This window comes from Felis catus, chromosome B4, assembly GCF_018350175.1.
Source record: "Felis catus isolate Fca126 chromosome B4, F.catus_Fca126_mat1.0, whole genome shotgun sequence".
Taxonomy (NCBI): Eukaryota; Metazoa; Chordata; class Mammalia; order Carnivora; family Felidae; genus Felis; species Felis catus.
The window spans coordinates 32,598,229-32,614,278 of NC_058374.1; the positions used below are offsets into that span (position 1 = coordinate 32,598,229).

The following is a 16,050-nucleotide window of genomic DNA, read 5'->3' on the forward strand; positions in this document are numbered from 1 at the left end:
AATCAAAGCCTTGAGTGCTCTGGGAAGGTGAGTTTGAGGGCAAGGCTAGGGCTGTGTGAGTTTCCAGGAGAGGATTTGCGGAGGGTGAGGAGTACTTGATATGGTGGTGGATTGAAGGAGGATTATTGGAACAATTAGTGTTTAAACTATGACTTTAAGATAGGCAGTATACTGTCAGTTAGGACTTTAGCAGAATGGTTAGCATTGTTTAGCAGTGAAGTTTATTTCATCTATAATTTCTGATTTTAAGCTTAATATTTCATGAATTTCTTCCTTTTGATTCTTGCCATTCAGAAACATCACTGAGCTGAACTGAGATGACCACACTCTTCCATGTGTGTTCAACTTGTTAACATTTGGAGTATCACTTTTCCTGATTGTCTGCAGTATGGGGATTTTTTTCTCTATGTCTAAAGTAGTAGTTTTGTCATGCTGGACTTCAGAGTATAAGTTTGGGTGATATGGCCGGTTTATTTTGCTTGGCTTGTAAGAATGCTGCCTTTTCCCATTTTTTGTTCCCTGAAAAGTTGGAGTTCTCTTGCCAAAGCACATATTGTAATTGCCATATTTCTCTTCAGGATCTGGGGTTGCTCTTTTAAACCTGTGTGTAGGATATGGCTGCAGTTCCTTGTACCTTTCTTTGTCTTCTGCCGTTGTGCATATTTAAATCAGTGACAGATAAACTGGGTTCTGTGGTTGGCCCACCTTCACATTAAGTTGCTCTGAGAGATCTGGCTTTTAGACTTGTTCTGTGCAAAGTTAGCCTGTTGGCCTGTACGTGGCAAAAGTTTTAGCACTTTCCTTTCTGTGGTTAGGAAATATGAATCTGGGTTAGGATTGGAGAAAATGCAATCCAGCATGTTGTTAAATGCTTTTTTCTGAGTAATGTCCTGGCAGCTTGTGAAAGTGTTGTGCTCTAATGTATCAACATCTGGGCATGCTTTCAGATGACAATTAGCTGATGATCTCTGATGTCCTCAGCAGTGCTGCATGTACTCTTACATCTAGAAGAAGAGATTTCCTTGATATTTCTTTGTGTAGAGATTTCCTGGTTATTTCATCCAGGATCTAGATCCTAAAATTTAAATTCCAGGGAGAACTTGAGAAAGATTATGTGAACTCAGCATTAAGGGCTTCTGGATTTTCCTCTGTGTTGTCTTTTGCCTGCTTCCTATTTCATACTCTAGTCCTTCTAGGGCGGTCAGGACCTGAGGCAAGATCAGGCCTAGAAGGGGTAGTGGGAAAAACCCTGGACTCTTCATTTCAGCTGGAGACCAGAGTTTTGGTTCACTTAACCTCTCTCAGCCTCACTTGCCTTCTCTGTGAGTATCATGTCAAACTCTGATCTTGAAGACTCCACTGAACTCTTTATGACTTGCTCTGTGTCATTGAACTGGGTAGAGATGATATCTGGCCTGTCACTCAAACAGGAAACCATCTCTGACATGAGTGAGTGTTATGTTCAAACCTACAATTATGACTTGGCCATGAAAGAAACCTACAGTAGCCTCTTGCTGTATCACGCTTGGTAGGGACAATGTAAAACATGATTCCTGCTGTTTGGGTTCTGCCAGGAAGAACAAGCAGTTGCTATCATCCCCTGCCGCCTGTGACCCTGTTCTGTTTAGACCAGGAGGTGTTAGTGTACACACATGGTGGCTGCTGGCAGGACGAAGGCACCTCCACTCAGGGGTCTCTCACAGCCCATAGTCTTTCGTCATGAGTTCCTTACAGCACGCGGCCAGTGCCGGTGGGGACACTCATCTTGGTGTGCCAGTCCTCTCTGACCTGTGGGAAAGGGGTGTGACAGCCACAGCCAAGAGAGCCTCAGGGCATCTCATGGGAACACCAGCATGGGCTGTGGAAATAATAGGCCAGGCACCTAGAAGATAATGAAGGCTTGAAATCATTTTTCACAAGTTGTTTTAAAACTAAGTGTTTGGGGGACGCCTGGGTGGCGCAGTCGGTTAAGCGTCCGACTTCAGCCAGGTCACGATCTCGCGGTCCGTGAGTTCGAGCCCCGCGTCGGGCTCTGGGCTGATGGCCCAGAGCCTGGAGCCTGTTTCCTCCGATTCTGTGTCTCCCTCTCTCTCTGCCCCTCCCCCGTTCATGCTCTGTCTCTCTCTGTCCCAAAAATTAAAAAAAAATAAAATAAAATAAATAAATAAATAAATAAATAAATAAATAAATAAATAAAATAAAAAAAAAATAAAACTAAGTGTTTGAAATTACAAAACATAAAAAAAAAACAAAGTAATAAAAATATGCTCGAGGCAGGAAGCTTAGAAAACATGGAAAAGCAAAAAAAAAAAAAAAAAAAAAAAAGAAGAAGAAGAAAGAAAAAAAAAAGGGCTCAGTTGCATTATTCAAAGGTAACCAAATGTTAGTATATATTCTTTTAAAATGTATTCTATACCTATGCATATCCTCCCTCCAGATGATATCATGCTGCTTTCTTCACCTAATGGCATATGGTATTGCTCTTTCAACATTAATAAAATATTCATGTTGAATATTTCATGTTTTTTTAAATTATGAAATAGTCTTTATTTGTTGAAGTATATTGGCATACAAAATATAGTTTCAGGTGTACAACGTAGTGATTTGACAATTCTATACATTATACTGTGCTCCCCATGATGAATGTAGTTCACATGATTTTTTTATGGTGGCATAGCATTCCACCACCTAGGCACACTATCATTTACTAGAACAAATGCCCTGTTATTGGCAGCCCTCTCTCACAATCTGTGAATGTCTCCATTCTTAGCAATTTCTAGGCTTTGTGACCATTATAGCATAGAATCCTGATCTCTAGGGATTGTCTTCCAGGATATTCTTGAAATAAAAAAAATTTTTTAATGTTTTTATTTTTGAGAGAGAGAGAGAGAGAGAGAGAGAGAGAGAGAGAGAGAGAGAGAACATGAGCAGGGAGGGGCAGAGAGAGAGGGAGACAGAGAACCCTGCTCTGTCAGCACAGAGCCTGACATGGGGCTTGAACCCATGAACCATGAGATTGTGACAATGTATAATTGACTGAGCCACCCAGGTGCCCCCATTCTTGAATTTTGAAGTGGCAGGCTCTCAATTCCCTAAGAAATGGCAGTCTTGTGGGCTCCACTGTTGGCTTGAAACAGAAAAACTTTACATTTTTGCTTGCGGTGAAATGACTCTTAAAGAGAACTGGTCTGCATAGGATGGCCTGTCTATTTTTCAAACATCTAGATTAAAAAATCTGTCATTAGACAGTCTTCCCACAACCACACCCCTGCAAAGAAAACAAAACAAAACAAAACAGAAAACAAACCAACCAACCTGGTTTGGTAGATGAGTCCAAAATGGGTATTAAGGGAACCAACCAAGAGGTTGCAGTGCTCACACTGTCCAAAGCTGAGGAATTGGGTGCTTGCTTTTGCTACACCACCAGCATGGAACACCACAGGCACATTGGTTTTCAGTTGATATTTTTCTGTGGGGACTATAAGTTAAGGTTTTGGAAGTTAACAACATTCATCATGGCTGGATTACATATATGCCCTCAGTTTTCATATGCTGAAGTCTTCAAAAAAATAATTGTGAGTAGCACATTTGTTATTTGACCTTTTTAGAACAAAATTCTACTTGAACAGGAAACCCCTTCATAAAAACTCATTTTCACCAGGAGATATCTGGCCTAAATTTATCTAGTTCAAACTGAGGCAAGTATGAGAATTGTCTTTTTTGGCCTGTCTTTCTCCTCCCATCGGCTTTAGCTATGAAACTGCTACACTGGGTATATAATTTTAGTAGTTGTCATAGAAGAAGGACCAGATAATTGAAATAGCATTTAAGATTCAATTTGCATTTCTTTAATCAAGCACCCAGTGAGAGGTCAGGAACTATAGTCCAGTAAGTGATTGACTGATGTGGGAAGATTGCCTCACTTCAGAGGTTTGCTGAGGTGAGTCTCTGTGGATGAGTGATTAGTAAGTGTTGCTTCTGGTATGTATATGACCGTCTTTTTTTTCCCCTTTCCTTTTATTTTTGACTTGATTAGCTGTTAAAACTAAACATAGATACCATCCATTTTTATTGGTATTGATTAGTTTTCTTTGAAAATTTATTGAAATAATTGAACTCAAAATAGTTTTCATTCTGATTGCAGAAAAGGTTGACTACTGGAGACTGGAATCTCAGGTCCCACCTGGAGGGGCTAGCAGCTGCTGCGTCCCAGCCCATTGTACCATTGGGGTGGGGAGCCAGTGTTGCCAAATGATCTGATTTCTCAAGAGAAGCTGGAAATATAGATTTTTTTTCTTTGTGGTGTATGCTTGATATATAAAAATCATTTTATGTTGGCTCAAATTAAAAAGAAATGGATGAATCAGATGAAACATATCCATGGCCCCAGATTATGCCCACAGATGGCTAATCTGAGGCATCTACTCTGAAGGATAAGTTTCGCCTTTTTAGAAAAGAACTGTTAATTAAGCAGAGTTTGTGGATGCTGATTTGGCTTAGATCATTCTATTTCAATCACCTGTAATAAGGAAATACCACTCACATAACTGCAGATTTTAGGTGCGTCCATTGTAGCACATAATTCTCCTTCAGTGGTATAACTCTTTCTTGCTGTTCTGTAGTATCCTGGGCACAGAGCAGACTTTTAAAAAGAAAATGGAGTTTTAGGCCAACAGATCTCCCAGCAAGTGTCTAATTTTTGTGTGTGACTTTCTCAGATTTCTAAATAGCAGTGTTCTCAACTGAACCTAGAAGGATCTATCAACACAATAACTAGGTTTTTTTTAATACATCCTTGAACGTATTAGCAATTTAAGGTTAAAAAAAACTGAAAATTAATCTTGACTTCCCTTAGTTATCAAATGAATATTGATGTATTTTCTTTTTCTTTCTTTAAAGATTTGAACATGGAATTCAATCCTTCAGACCATCCTCGGGCCAGCACAATATTCCTCAGTAAATCTCAGACAGACGGTAGGTTACTAATTTATTTGTGTTTCTTAGGGGGAGAAAAGGCTCATGTTGGTAACCTAAGTCTTGATTTTCTACTGGATGTGATTCTCAAGGTAAAAATAGAATCCCCTTTAGTAATCCCCAAAGTGTGTTATTTGATGGTGTTCTCTGGGGTTTCTTTCTTTTGTAGTAAGTTACGTTTTTAGAATTTCCTGTTTGCAGCAACTATCCTCATTTTGCCAGTTTGCTGAATTATTTCTGTGTACCTTCTATAGTAGCAGTTTTTACACTAGAGTCAGACATTTTCCTTTAGGAATTAATGTTTACATAAAACTCTAAAGATCAAAAGTGTTTTTTAGTTTGTTAAAGAAAGCAAAATATAATCCTTAAATATAAGCAGTAATATCTCTGTTGTGCCATTTGAGAACTGAATTGAACCTGTATACTAAGGTAGATGTGTTCTTTTTGCCACACATCTACTAACCAGCTTATTCTGCAATCTTTGTGGTTTGTCCCAGGTATGTGTGGAATTTCTATTAGGAGGTTTTCTCTCTTTTTCAGCCCCTAGCTTATCTCACTGTTCCCTGGCCCTTGGCTACAAAAGGACAGATACAAGTTATACAGTATAGTGAACATGAAACTTCTCAGTTGGTTTCCTGTAAAAGAGTAGCAGGAGAAATTTGTTAAATGACAATGTAGTGACCAGGATATTATTTTACAATGCTAGAGTTCTATGTGATTCAATCCGTGAATCACTAAGCTAAGCTCTAATTTAGAGAAAATCTGAAATTGACTAGAAAATAATCAAACATATGTTAAGACAGAGACTTCATTTATAAGAACTGATAACTTTTCCATAATGTTTAGATGACAATTTTGACATGGTATAATGCTGAAGTAATATTGGTGATCTTTACTTAAGCAGGCCACTGACTTGATCTGAAAGAATTTGGTACATTTACAAAACCATCAATGTTTCCAAGTGTAAGAATAATGATTCTAGGCGTCAAATACCTGTGAAATAAGTTTTGAATATATTGGGTAAAAGCAAAACAGAACATTTTTCTCTTGGCCTGGTAAAGTGGGAAGCCATTGGGGGGTAGGATATTACAAGGGAAGAAAAGTGACAGTGGGGATGACGATTTGGAACAATGAGAATCTAAAACAAGTTTTTGTACTTAAGGAATGCAAGGTATTCCTTTCAGGTTTGGGTCCCGTTTCCTGTGATTTCAAAGTATAGACCAACATCATTCAAGATATTTTCTAACTAGATGCAAATAGAATTTCAAAAGAGCCTCTAAATAGATGACATATACCTTGATTGTCATGGTAAAACGAAATGAGATTTTCTGACCTAACAGAAGGATTGCTCAGAAATGAGTTGGGAGGAAGTGTATCTTCCCCCTTCACCTTTACTGTAGATCTCATTGCCCCTTCCTCTTCTGGAACATCAGGGTATTGGTTATTCAGACCCTTCTGTTTAATCCTTCAGTTTCTCCTTAAAAGCTGGATCTTTCCATTCAACATGTAAATCTACTTGAGTCACACAAGAAATACAAGAAAAGGGTTGATGGGGTGTGGAAAGCAGGGGAAAGTGGGTGATGGGCATTGAGGAGGGCACCTGTTGGGATGAGCACTGGGTGTTGTATGGAAACCAATTTGACAATAAATTTCATAAAAAAAAAAAAAAGAAATACAAGAAAAGGAAAAATAATCAATAGTCTCTCCCTGAGCTTTCCTATCTCTGCTTATCTCAGCATTCTCTTTTCCACTGGGATCTTCCCACCAATGCAGTTCTGTGGAGCATATATGGTAAGGTTGCTTGGGGACATTTTGGCTTCTGTTAGCTCTTTTGACCTCTTATGTGGCATTTGCTGCCTTGCTCCTTAAAACTCTGTTTTGGCCTTTTATATTTAAACAGGCCAATTTGTTGAAAACAAGTCTCTCTAACGAACAATTGCCTTATAAATAATTGAAAGAAATAGGTTTTAAATATAGGTAAATTTGGTAACTTTAATAAGTTAATTCTTCGGTGTATTGATTATCAGTCAGAGAGTTATTTGGGGAATTGGTCCTGAGAAACCCTCCCTTTCTTTAAGGTCTTTCTCAGGCATCTTGTCCATTTATCCCTTTAATGTTGGTATTTCTAGGTTTCTGTGCTTTATTATACTCTCTTATCTTCTGGGTTTGCACACAGTTCCATGATTATGGTATCCATTTCAACTATAATGTCTAGCTAAATTTTTCTCTGCAGTGTTCAAATCCCTTGTGTCCATCTGCCTGCTGGATGTCTTTATATCTGTCTCTAATTCAGCATGTCCCAATCAGAACTTAGTAACTACACCTGACGCCCTGCATTTTGTAATCTACAGGTCCCCCAGGCCAGGGAGGCCTTGAATTTTCCTAGACTCTCCCCTCTTCCCAAATCTCACATTGCTAGCAGTAGTGCTGGAGTGGACTCACCCTGACTTGCAGGAGCCGGTTGTGCACATCTCTTCCCAGTTCCAAGTTCATTGACACCATCTTGGGAGTTTGAAAATAGCCACAATAGGAGTTTTTACACCATAGAAGTTGGCAAATGCTACAAATCAGGGCAGTTTTTTTTTTTTTAAGGCAGCTGTTAAACTTTTACCAGCACACCATTGCAGCCAGCTGATCAAGGTTGTATTATTTTTTACCTCTTAGATGTCCCTTGGATCTGACTGCTCTTTACCCATTCCCATTGCTGCCACCTCAGTTGAGACTCATATTTTCTCACTTGGATTACTCAGTAGCCTCTGGATTGGCCTTTGACCTTATCTCTTTCCAGCCCTATGTCTCTACTATTGCTAGGTGAAAAGATTTTCTGTAAATCAGATCTGATTATGCCACTTGCTGGCTTAAATTTTTTTCAGTGGCTCCTCAGTTGCCTTAGAATTAAATTTCAGATGCCTTAGTATGATAATAGACAGGACCCTTCATCATCCATGAAGTGCCTGACTTCTCAGCCCACTTCCTTCTTTTGAATCTCTGTGCTTCAGCCATATGAAATCCCTTGCATTGCCCCTGGTGTGCCATGTGCCCTCATGTGCCTTTGCATTTACCTGGAGTTCCCCTTCTGTCTTCTATACAGCTCATTTCTTCAGTTGCCAAGCCTCATTTCAGCTATCACTTCTTCCCTGAAGATGTCCTTGATGCTTTGGGCTGGGTTAAGTGGGCCTTTGGTGAGCTTGTGCTATAGTATCTGAATGCTTTCTTCATAGTGTGAACCATATGGGGGTATTTAGAGCGATTTTCTTGTCTGTGTTGCCAAATAGCTCCCAGAGGGAAAGGAACATGTGATAAAGGATCTCAGTATTCCCTGTGTGCCCTGCTCTGCCTGGTACAGAGGATATGTTCAACTCAGATGATTGAAAGAAGGAAACAAATGACACAGCCATAAGACATTTTTTATTTGTTTGTCATCATTCTTTACTTGCATAGACTTACATTTTCATTACAAGACTCCCATACTTTTTTTTTTTGATTTAAAACATTTTTTAATTTTAGAGTATGAGCAGGGGAGAAGGGCAGAGGGAGAGAGAGAGAGTCCTAAGCAGGCTCCATGCTAAGCATGGAGCCCAGCGCAGGGCTCAGTCCTACAACCCTGAGATCATGACCTGAGCTGAAATCAAGAGTCTGATGCTCAATTGACTGAGCCACCCAGACACCCCTAAGACCTTCATACTTCTTTTTTTTTTAAGTGTTTATTTATTTATTTTTTTTTTTAATTTTTTTTATTTTTGGGACAGAGAGAGACAGAACATGAACGGGGGAGGGGCAGAGAGAGAGGGAGACACAGAATCGGAAACAGGCTCCAGGCTCTGAGCCATCAGCCCAGAGCCCGACGCGGGGCTCAAACTCACGGACCGCGAGATCGTGACCTGGCTGAAGTCGGACGCTTAACCGACTGCGCCACCCAGGCGCCCCAGTGTTTATTTATTTTTGAGAGAGAGAGAGAGAGAGAGAGAGAGACAGTATGAGCTGGGAAGGGCAGAGAGGGAGACACAGAATCTGAAGCAGGCTCCAGGCTCTGAGCTGTCAGCACAGAGCCCCATGTGGGGCTCAAACCCATGAACCATGAGATCCTGACCTGAGCCCAAGTTGAATGCTTAACCAACTGAGTCACCTAGGCACCTATAGACCCTCATACTTGTAAGAGTAGTAGAGCAGTTCAAAATTGTAGGTCCTTCCTATACCAATTTATTTTTAATTGGAAGAAATGTCATAATCTGAGATTATAAGGCACACAGCACCCTTTAGATTCCTTTCTTTTGAATCTGGTGATCCCTCCTTTCTTCTTGAGGTTGATGTACTCCTTTAGTAGTTTTGACTACATTTGTGGGTAGGAGGCTGTTGTTGGGGTGATGGCAGTTATGTTAGGGCAGCTACTGCCTGGGACCACAGCCAGGTGTTCTTTTGCCTTTGCAGCTCTCTGCTGTGCAGACCCATCATCCTCTTTCCTTCTTCAACACTTTATGGTCTGATGAACACTCTCTGTCTGCCATGCTCCCCACTGGCCCGCTGTTTGTTACAGATACAGGTGGTATCTGTATTAAGTCATTAGAAGTTAGATTAGAATCTACTAAATTCTTTTCTCTGTGATATCAAAGAGATTTAAGCTGGCCTTGGATCCTTTTTCTCAGTGTTCAAAAGGAGACTGGAAAGTTTATCATAACAGAATGATAATGTAGTGCTTGCCTAATTAGATCTCTACCAGCTGGCTGAAGTTAGGGATATTCTGTCCAAAGCCAGACTGACGGCTCACTCAGTCTTTTCCTCACACAAATGGGATGTCATTGCAGTATTTCTTTTATGAGAGCCACTCAACAAAGAAGGGACCAGGGCTTCCTCTCAGGAGCAGGTGGGGTCCTGGGGAGTTGCCAGGTGAGAGAGAAATTAGTTAGCTTGGCCTACCTTGGTTTTTCATGCTATCATTTTGGCTTGTGGGGAAGAATTACAGTTCCTAGTAGCTTTTCCTTTTCTATACTATTTTATTTATTGTTTTAAAGATGTGAGAGCCTACTCTTAAGTACTAGGAGAAAGCAGACAAACCACATCTTTTTAATTTTAACTAGGTATGGTTTATAGAGGTTCTTTTGCCTTAAAAAAGAATTTGTACAAAAATAAAAACTTATGTGTGTGTGCTTGTGTGTGTGTGTGTGTGTGTGTGTGTGTGTGTGTGTGTGCGTGCGCATGTAATCTGTGTTCAAGAGTTCCTTGAAACAATTAAAGGAATAAAAACCACTGTTGAGTGACTTGAAGCCAAAGTAGAAGTGTTAAAATTCAGAAATAAAAATATGAGCCATGGTTTTTTTTGCACATTCTTTCAGAAATACTGAAATTGAAAAAACTGTTTTGTGGCCTTCCTTTGTTTAGGGTCATGTTTTTGTTCCTGGGCAGTGTTGAACTTCTCTGTCATGAGGGAACCAACCTTTTTGTACTCCTTTTATCTGGCATTTAGAAGCAGCTGACCCTGTGCCCTGCCGAGAATCTCTTCCATCTGAGCATTCCCATGACCTTTCTCTTGTCACCTTTCCCACATGTCCCGGTTCTCTTTGTTACCCTCTCTTGTGCTGTGTTCTACCATGCCCTTTTCTCCACCTCTCTGTCAGTCACTCTCTGTGTCTCCCTTACAGCTTATCAGGTTCCATAGGGAATATTTTTGCTGTTAGATATGGAAGAATCCATAGGACCCCAAAGCTTTTACACCAGTGATTTTCATAATTTTTTTTCCTTTGCTTACATACCATGGGAATTAATTTTGAAAAACTATGAACTCCTTGAACATTTTTATGTTTGCCAAAAAATTTTCATCCTATCCAAGGATGTAGTTTTTGATGTATTGTAAATATTGACATTTTAGAGTAAAACTATCTGTCTTTAAAAAAATGTTCCGGGGTGCCTGGGTGGCTCAGTTGTTTAAGTGTCCAACTTCAGCTCAGGTCATGATCTCACAATTCATGAGTTCAAGCCCCGCGTTGGGCTCTGTGTTGACAGCTCAGAGCCTGGAGCCTGCTTCAGATTCTGTGTCTCCCTCTTTTTCGCCCCATCCCCACTCATGCTGTGTCTCTCTCTCTGTCTTAAAAATAAATAAAACATTTAAAAACATTTTTTTAATGTATCAAATAAAATCTCAATACCTTAGTGATTTGATAATCCACCATAAATATACCATAATTTAAAAATGTATGAACAACTCTTCTTTAACAGTTGGAAATTTCATATGATTTCTTTTTCATTTTGAACTTGTATTTCCATGTCATTTTCTCCATAGAGTTTTATCCTAATGTAACATATATATTTTTTAATGTTTATTTTGGAGAGAGAGAGTAAGTGTGCACACATCCCTGTATGCAGGGGAGGGGTGGAGAGAGAGAGAGAGACAGAGACAGAGACAGAGAGAGAGAGACAGAGACAGAGAATCCCAAGCAGGCCCCAAGCTGCCAGCCCAGGGCCTGACACAGAGCTCAAACTCACCAACTGGGAGATCATGACCAGAGCTGAAATCAAGAGTCAGACGCTTAACCGACTGAACCATCCAGGTGCACCTAATATAATATATTTCTATGGCTAGGTCTGCTGCAAATCTGATCTATCTTCCCTTGTTGGTTAAGGACATTTTTTCCCTTGCTGTTTTCATGATTCTTTCCTTGCCTGAGTATTTTGTGAATTTGGCTATGATATGCCTTGTTGATGGTTGATTTTTGTTGTATCTAATGGGAGTCCTCTGTGCTTCCTGGATTTTGATGTCTGTGTCTTTCCTCAGGTTAGGAAAGTTTTCTCCTATGATTTACTCACATAACCTTTCTACTCCTATCTCTCTCTCTTTCTCCCTCTTCTGGGACCCCTATGATTCTGAGGTTGTTCCTTTTTACTGATTTCTCTAATTCTTAAATTGTGCTCTTTTGCCTTAATCTCCCTCTTTTTTTTTCTGTTGCATTATTCTCCATAAGTTTGTCCTCTATTTCATGGATTCTCTGTTCTGCCTCATCCATCCTTGCCGCCACGGCATCCATCCATGATTGCAGCCCAGTTATAGAATTTTTTATTTCATCCTGACTAGCTTTTACTTCTTTTATCTCTGCAGAAAGGAATTCTAATCTATTTTCGTCTCCAGCTAGTATTCTTATAATTGTGATTCTAAATTCTGGTTCAGACAACTTGCTTGTATCTGTGTTGGTTAAATCCCTGGCTGTCGTTTCTTCCTGCTCTTTCTTTTGGGGTGAATTCCTTCATTTCATCGTTTTGAAGGGAGAAAAGGAATTAATGAGGTAGAAAAACTTAAAATTAAAAAAATATTAAAATTAAAAAATTAAAAAGCACACATACACACACATGAAATCGAATAAATGATGCTAGATCCTAGGTGTGTTTTGGTCTGGGTGGTGAAAGTGGCTTGATAGAGAAAAAAGGGGGGAAAAAAAGGAAATCCTTTGACAATTTGAAAAAATGAATACACTGAAGTAGACTAAAATGAAATGATGGAAGTAAAATAGAATTTGAAAAGATTTACACAGAAGTAAAGAATATAGTAGAAAAAAATAAAGAAAAATATTTTTAATAAAACTTGAAAATAAAAATGAATTTTTTCTCTTTCTGTATTCAAGAAAAAGAAAAATGAAAAAGAAAAAAGGAAAAAAAGGAAATTGTTTGAATATTTGAAAAAGTGAATACACTGAAGTAGACTAAAATAAAATGATGGAAGTAAAATAGAATTTGAAAAAATTTACACAAAAGTAAAGAATATAGTAGAAAAAATTAAAAATATTTTAAATAAAAATTGAAAATAAAAATAAATTTTTACTCTTTCTGTATTCAGGAAAAAGAAAAGAAACAAAAAAGAGAAAAAAAAGAAAGAAAATTGAATAGATGGACCTGCTAACAGATTGAAATATGACTGAAATTACTACATTTTCTCGTAGAAGTCAGGCTATGAAGCGCTTTATACTCCATAAATTAAGTAGGTGGTGAGACTTGTGTTCTTGAAGAGTGAGGTTGGCCCAGATGGGCAGGGCTTAGTGTAACGGCTCCGTTGTCCACTAGATGGCGCTGCTAGCCTACTGGGGTGGATTGTCGTAGAGCTCATAGGTGCATATGCACATGCGCGGGAGCAGTGAAAGTGGCATCACCCAGCTACCCATTCTCTAGTATCGGAACTATGTTCTCCCCAATCAGCAATTGCGCACCCATCCTTTGTCTTCAGCTTTCGTCCACTCCCTGCTTTTTCACTGTCCGTGACCAAGCCCTAGGTAGTACCTCTCTCCCGAGTTTTGTCTCAGATACGGCTGTTTTCCCTGGCCCCTTACTTCTGAGGGACTGCGGCTTTGACCCATTCCACCCCTCTGTGGGGGGTCTCACCAAGCAATGGCCAAATGCTGGCTGCACCCAGGAAAGTTCCTGAGACCATGCTGCTGCTGGTGACAAGAGACTGTGGCCAGGTGCCGGTGTGCCCCAGAAAAAGTTCAGGAGATAGTGTAGCAGTAGCGTTTCAGGGATTTTGGAAAATCACAACACACATCTGGCACCAGGCTTCACCCTTAACGATCTTGTTCCAGCGCCAGCGAATGTGGTTGTTCTCCGGGGGTCTGTTGGGCCCAGGTGGCCTCACAGCCTCTATACCAAATGTCCTTCCAGCAGTGGAACCGCTTTTCCCCATGTGGCCCAAGAATCTCCTGGACCTCACTCTGCTCCTGGGGATTCGCCCTTCCTACCAGAGCACTGCCAGGTATCGAGCTGCAGAGTTGCAGACTGTGTGCTCCCCTTGTTTACAGTCTTAATGGCATTTAAGCCCTCTCCTTTCTCCTTTCTCCTTTCTCCTTTCTCCTTTCTCCTTTCTCCTTTCTCCTTTCTCCTTTCTCCTTTCTCCTTTCTCCTTTCTCCTTTCTCCTTTCTCCTTTCTCCTTTCTCCTTTCTCCTTTCTCCTTTCTCCTTTCTCCTTTCTTTCTCCCTTCTCCCTTCTCCCTTCTCCCTTCTCCCTTCTCCCTTCTCCCTTCTCCCTTCTCCCTTCTCCCTTCTCCCTTCTCCCTTCTCCCTTCTCCCTTCTCCCTTCTCCCTTCTCCCTTCTCCCTTCTCCCTTCTCCCTTCTCCCTTCTCCCTTCTCCCTTCTCCCTTCTCCCTTCTCCCTTCTCCCTTCTCCCTTCTCCCTTCTCCCTTCTCCCTTCTCCCTTCCTTCTCCCTTCTCCCTTCTCCCTTCTCCCTTCTCCCTTCTCCCTTCTCCCTTCTCCCTTCTCCCTTCTCCCTTCTCCCTTCTCCCTTCTCCCTTCTCCCTTTTTAGTTTAGTCCCTGTGGCTGTTTCCAATTTAACACTTTCTCTCCAGCTGCTTTTGGGGAGGGGTGCTTTTCCCATATTCTCCACCCCACCCCCTTGTTACCCCCGTCTCTGTCCTTTCCCCCCCGCAAAAGCAGTTCTGTGCCCTCCGTGGCTTCTCTCTCCCCAGGTTCACCTCTCTGCACCACATACTTGCTGAATTCTGTGGTTCAGGTTGTGCAGATTGTTGTGTTAATCCTCAGATCAGTTTTCTAGGTGTGTAGTATGGTTTAGTGTTGGTCTGGCTATATTTCGTGGACGCGAGACACACAGAAAACTTCCATAGTGTTCTGCCATCTTGGCTCCCCCCAATGTAATATATTTCTAAAAGTCATTTATCACACTGTTATACTTCCATTCTATGAAAATATGGAACTAATTTTAATTTTTATTTCTCACAATTATGAGTATCTGAATGTTAAAAGTAAATTCTAGATTGATATATCATTATTGTTATCATTAGCCCTTAGTTGATGGAAACAACACAAACATATTAAAGTTTTAATGAATAATTATTGAACAGAAAAGTGAAATAATTTTTAGAAAAACATCTCTTACTGAGATGCTTCTATGTAAGAATATTACACATTACTGGAATGAGGTGTTAGTCATCATCAAATTCTTTGTTTTTATAGATGTAAGTGCTGAGGAACTTTGCTCATATACACAAATAACATGGGAATAGTAGGAGATTTGTTATAGTAATATCACTAAATGCTTTCTATTTCATCTGGTTCTTATGTAAAAAAATCTCCAAGTGATTTATCATCCAAAATAATTCCTAATAATCAGCTACAGTTCTGTCTTGTTCTCCTTCAGCTTTGTTGGCAGAAAGGAATTGGAATCCTTTGATTTGCAAGAGAATTTCTCACCCAGTTATAGAAACTTCTCATTCTGCAGTTTCTGGGAAGTACACCAAAAAGACTTTACCAGACATATAAAAATGACTTTTAATTATATCTGTTGTTAAAGAATAGCATTTGCATTTGGTGGCACTGGGTTTAACCTGATTGATACACTCAGGAGCCTTGGGAAAATAAATCTGTGATTCATTTCAGAACCGCTTGTTTGATTCCTCTGACCTGATTGCAGTCTGTATACCCCCCTAAAGCGGCGGTGATCTTCACTGTATTATGTTTTACTACATTTACATTTCTAAGCCATGTACAGTGAGTAACCCATAGAAGAAACTCTAATATATGTTGGATGAAACATCCCCATCTGTCCTTTTCCTCTGAACTAGTGTTTTTAGCTTCTCTTTTGATTTAAATATATTTTTGTCAGAATGTTCTGTGTCCTTCACATGATCTTGTTGGCAAAGGTAGGCATCATTGTCAAACCAGACAGTCAAATCAGACTTACTTTCTGTCAGAAATGGTCTGATTTCATTTCTCTTCAATTCATGTCACGTGTCAGTACACATGCCCGTGACCACCTTCACTCTTCTGATCCTGGTAAATTTCCAGACAGGGATAATGAAGTATGTGTCTTGCCGGCAGCCTGCTGCACCTTCATGCTCATCCCTGTGCTCCCCTTGGCCTCTCCTTCAGAGCCTGCATCTTTGAAGGAGTCTAAACCTTGAAGAGGCCTGGTGCTAATAGAAACTGTCATCATTGTGTGGTATCTGTAGATTCGGAGCCAAAAGGCCTCACTGCACCCCTAGTAGAAATGTCCACAGGACTGGGTCGATTCCAGGCTGTGCTTTGGGTCATGGAACCTGGATTAAAGGCAGCAGACTCAGTCCTAGTGTCTTGTTTGTCCCCTTTGGT

The 16,050-nt window shown here is 40.2% G+C and overlaps 1 protein-coding gene across 6 annotated transcripts in view; it reads left to right on the forward strand.

Moving 5' to 3' along the window:
- The window catches only part of CCNY (cyclin Y), a 317,495-nt gene that overhangs the window by 232,152 nt on the left and 69,293 nt on the right, over window positions 1-16,050 (forward strand). For all 6 annotated transcript variants that reach the window (XM_019834206.3, XM_045061122.1, XM_019834207.3 and 3 more), the window contains one exon: window positions 4,900-4,974. In XM_019834206.3, coding sequence (XP_019689765.1) covers window positions 4,908-4,974 — 67 coding nt within the window. In that variant the 5' untranslated portion in view covers window positions 4,900-4,907. The remainder of the gene's footprint in view (window positions 1-4,899; window positions 4,975-16,050) is intronic.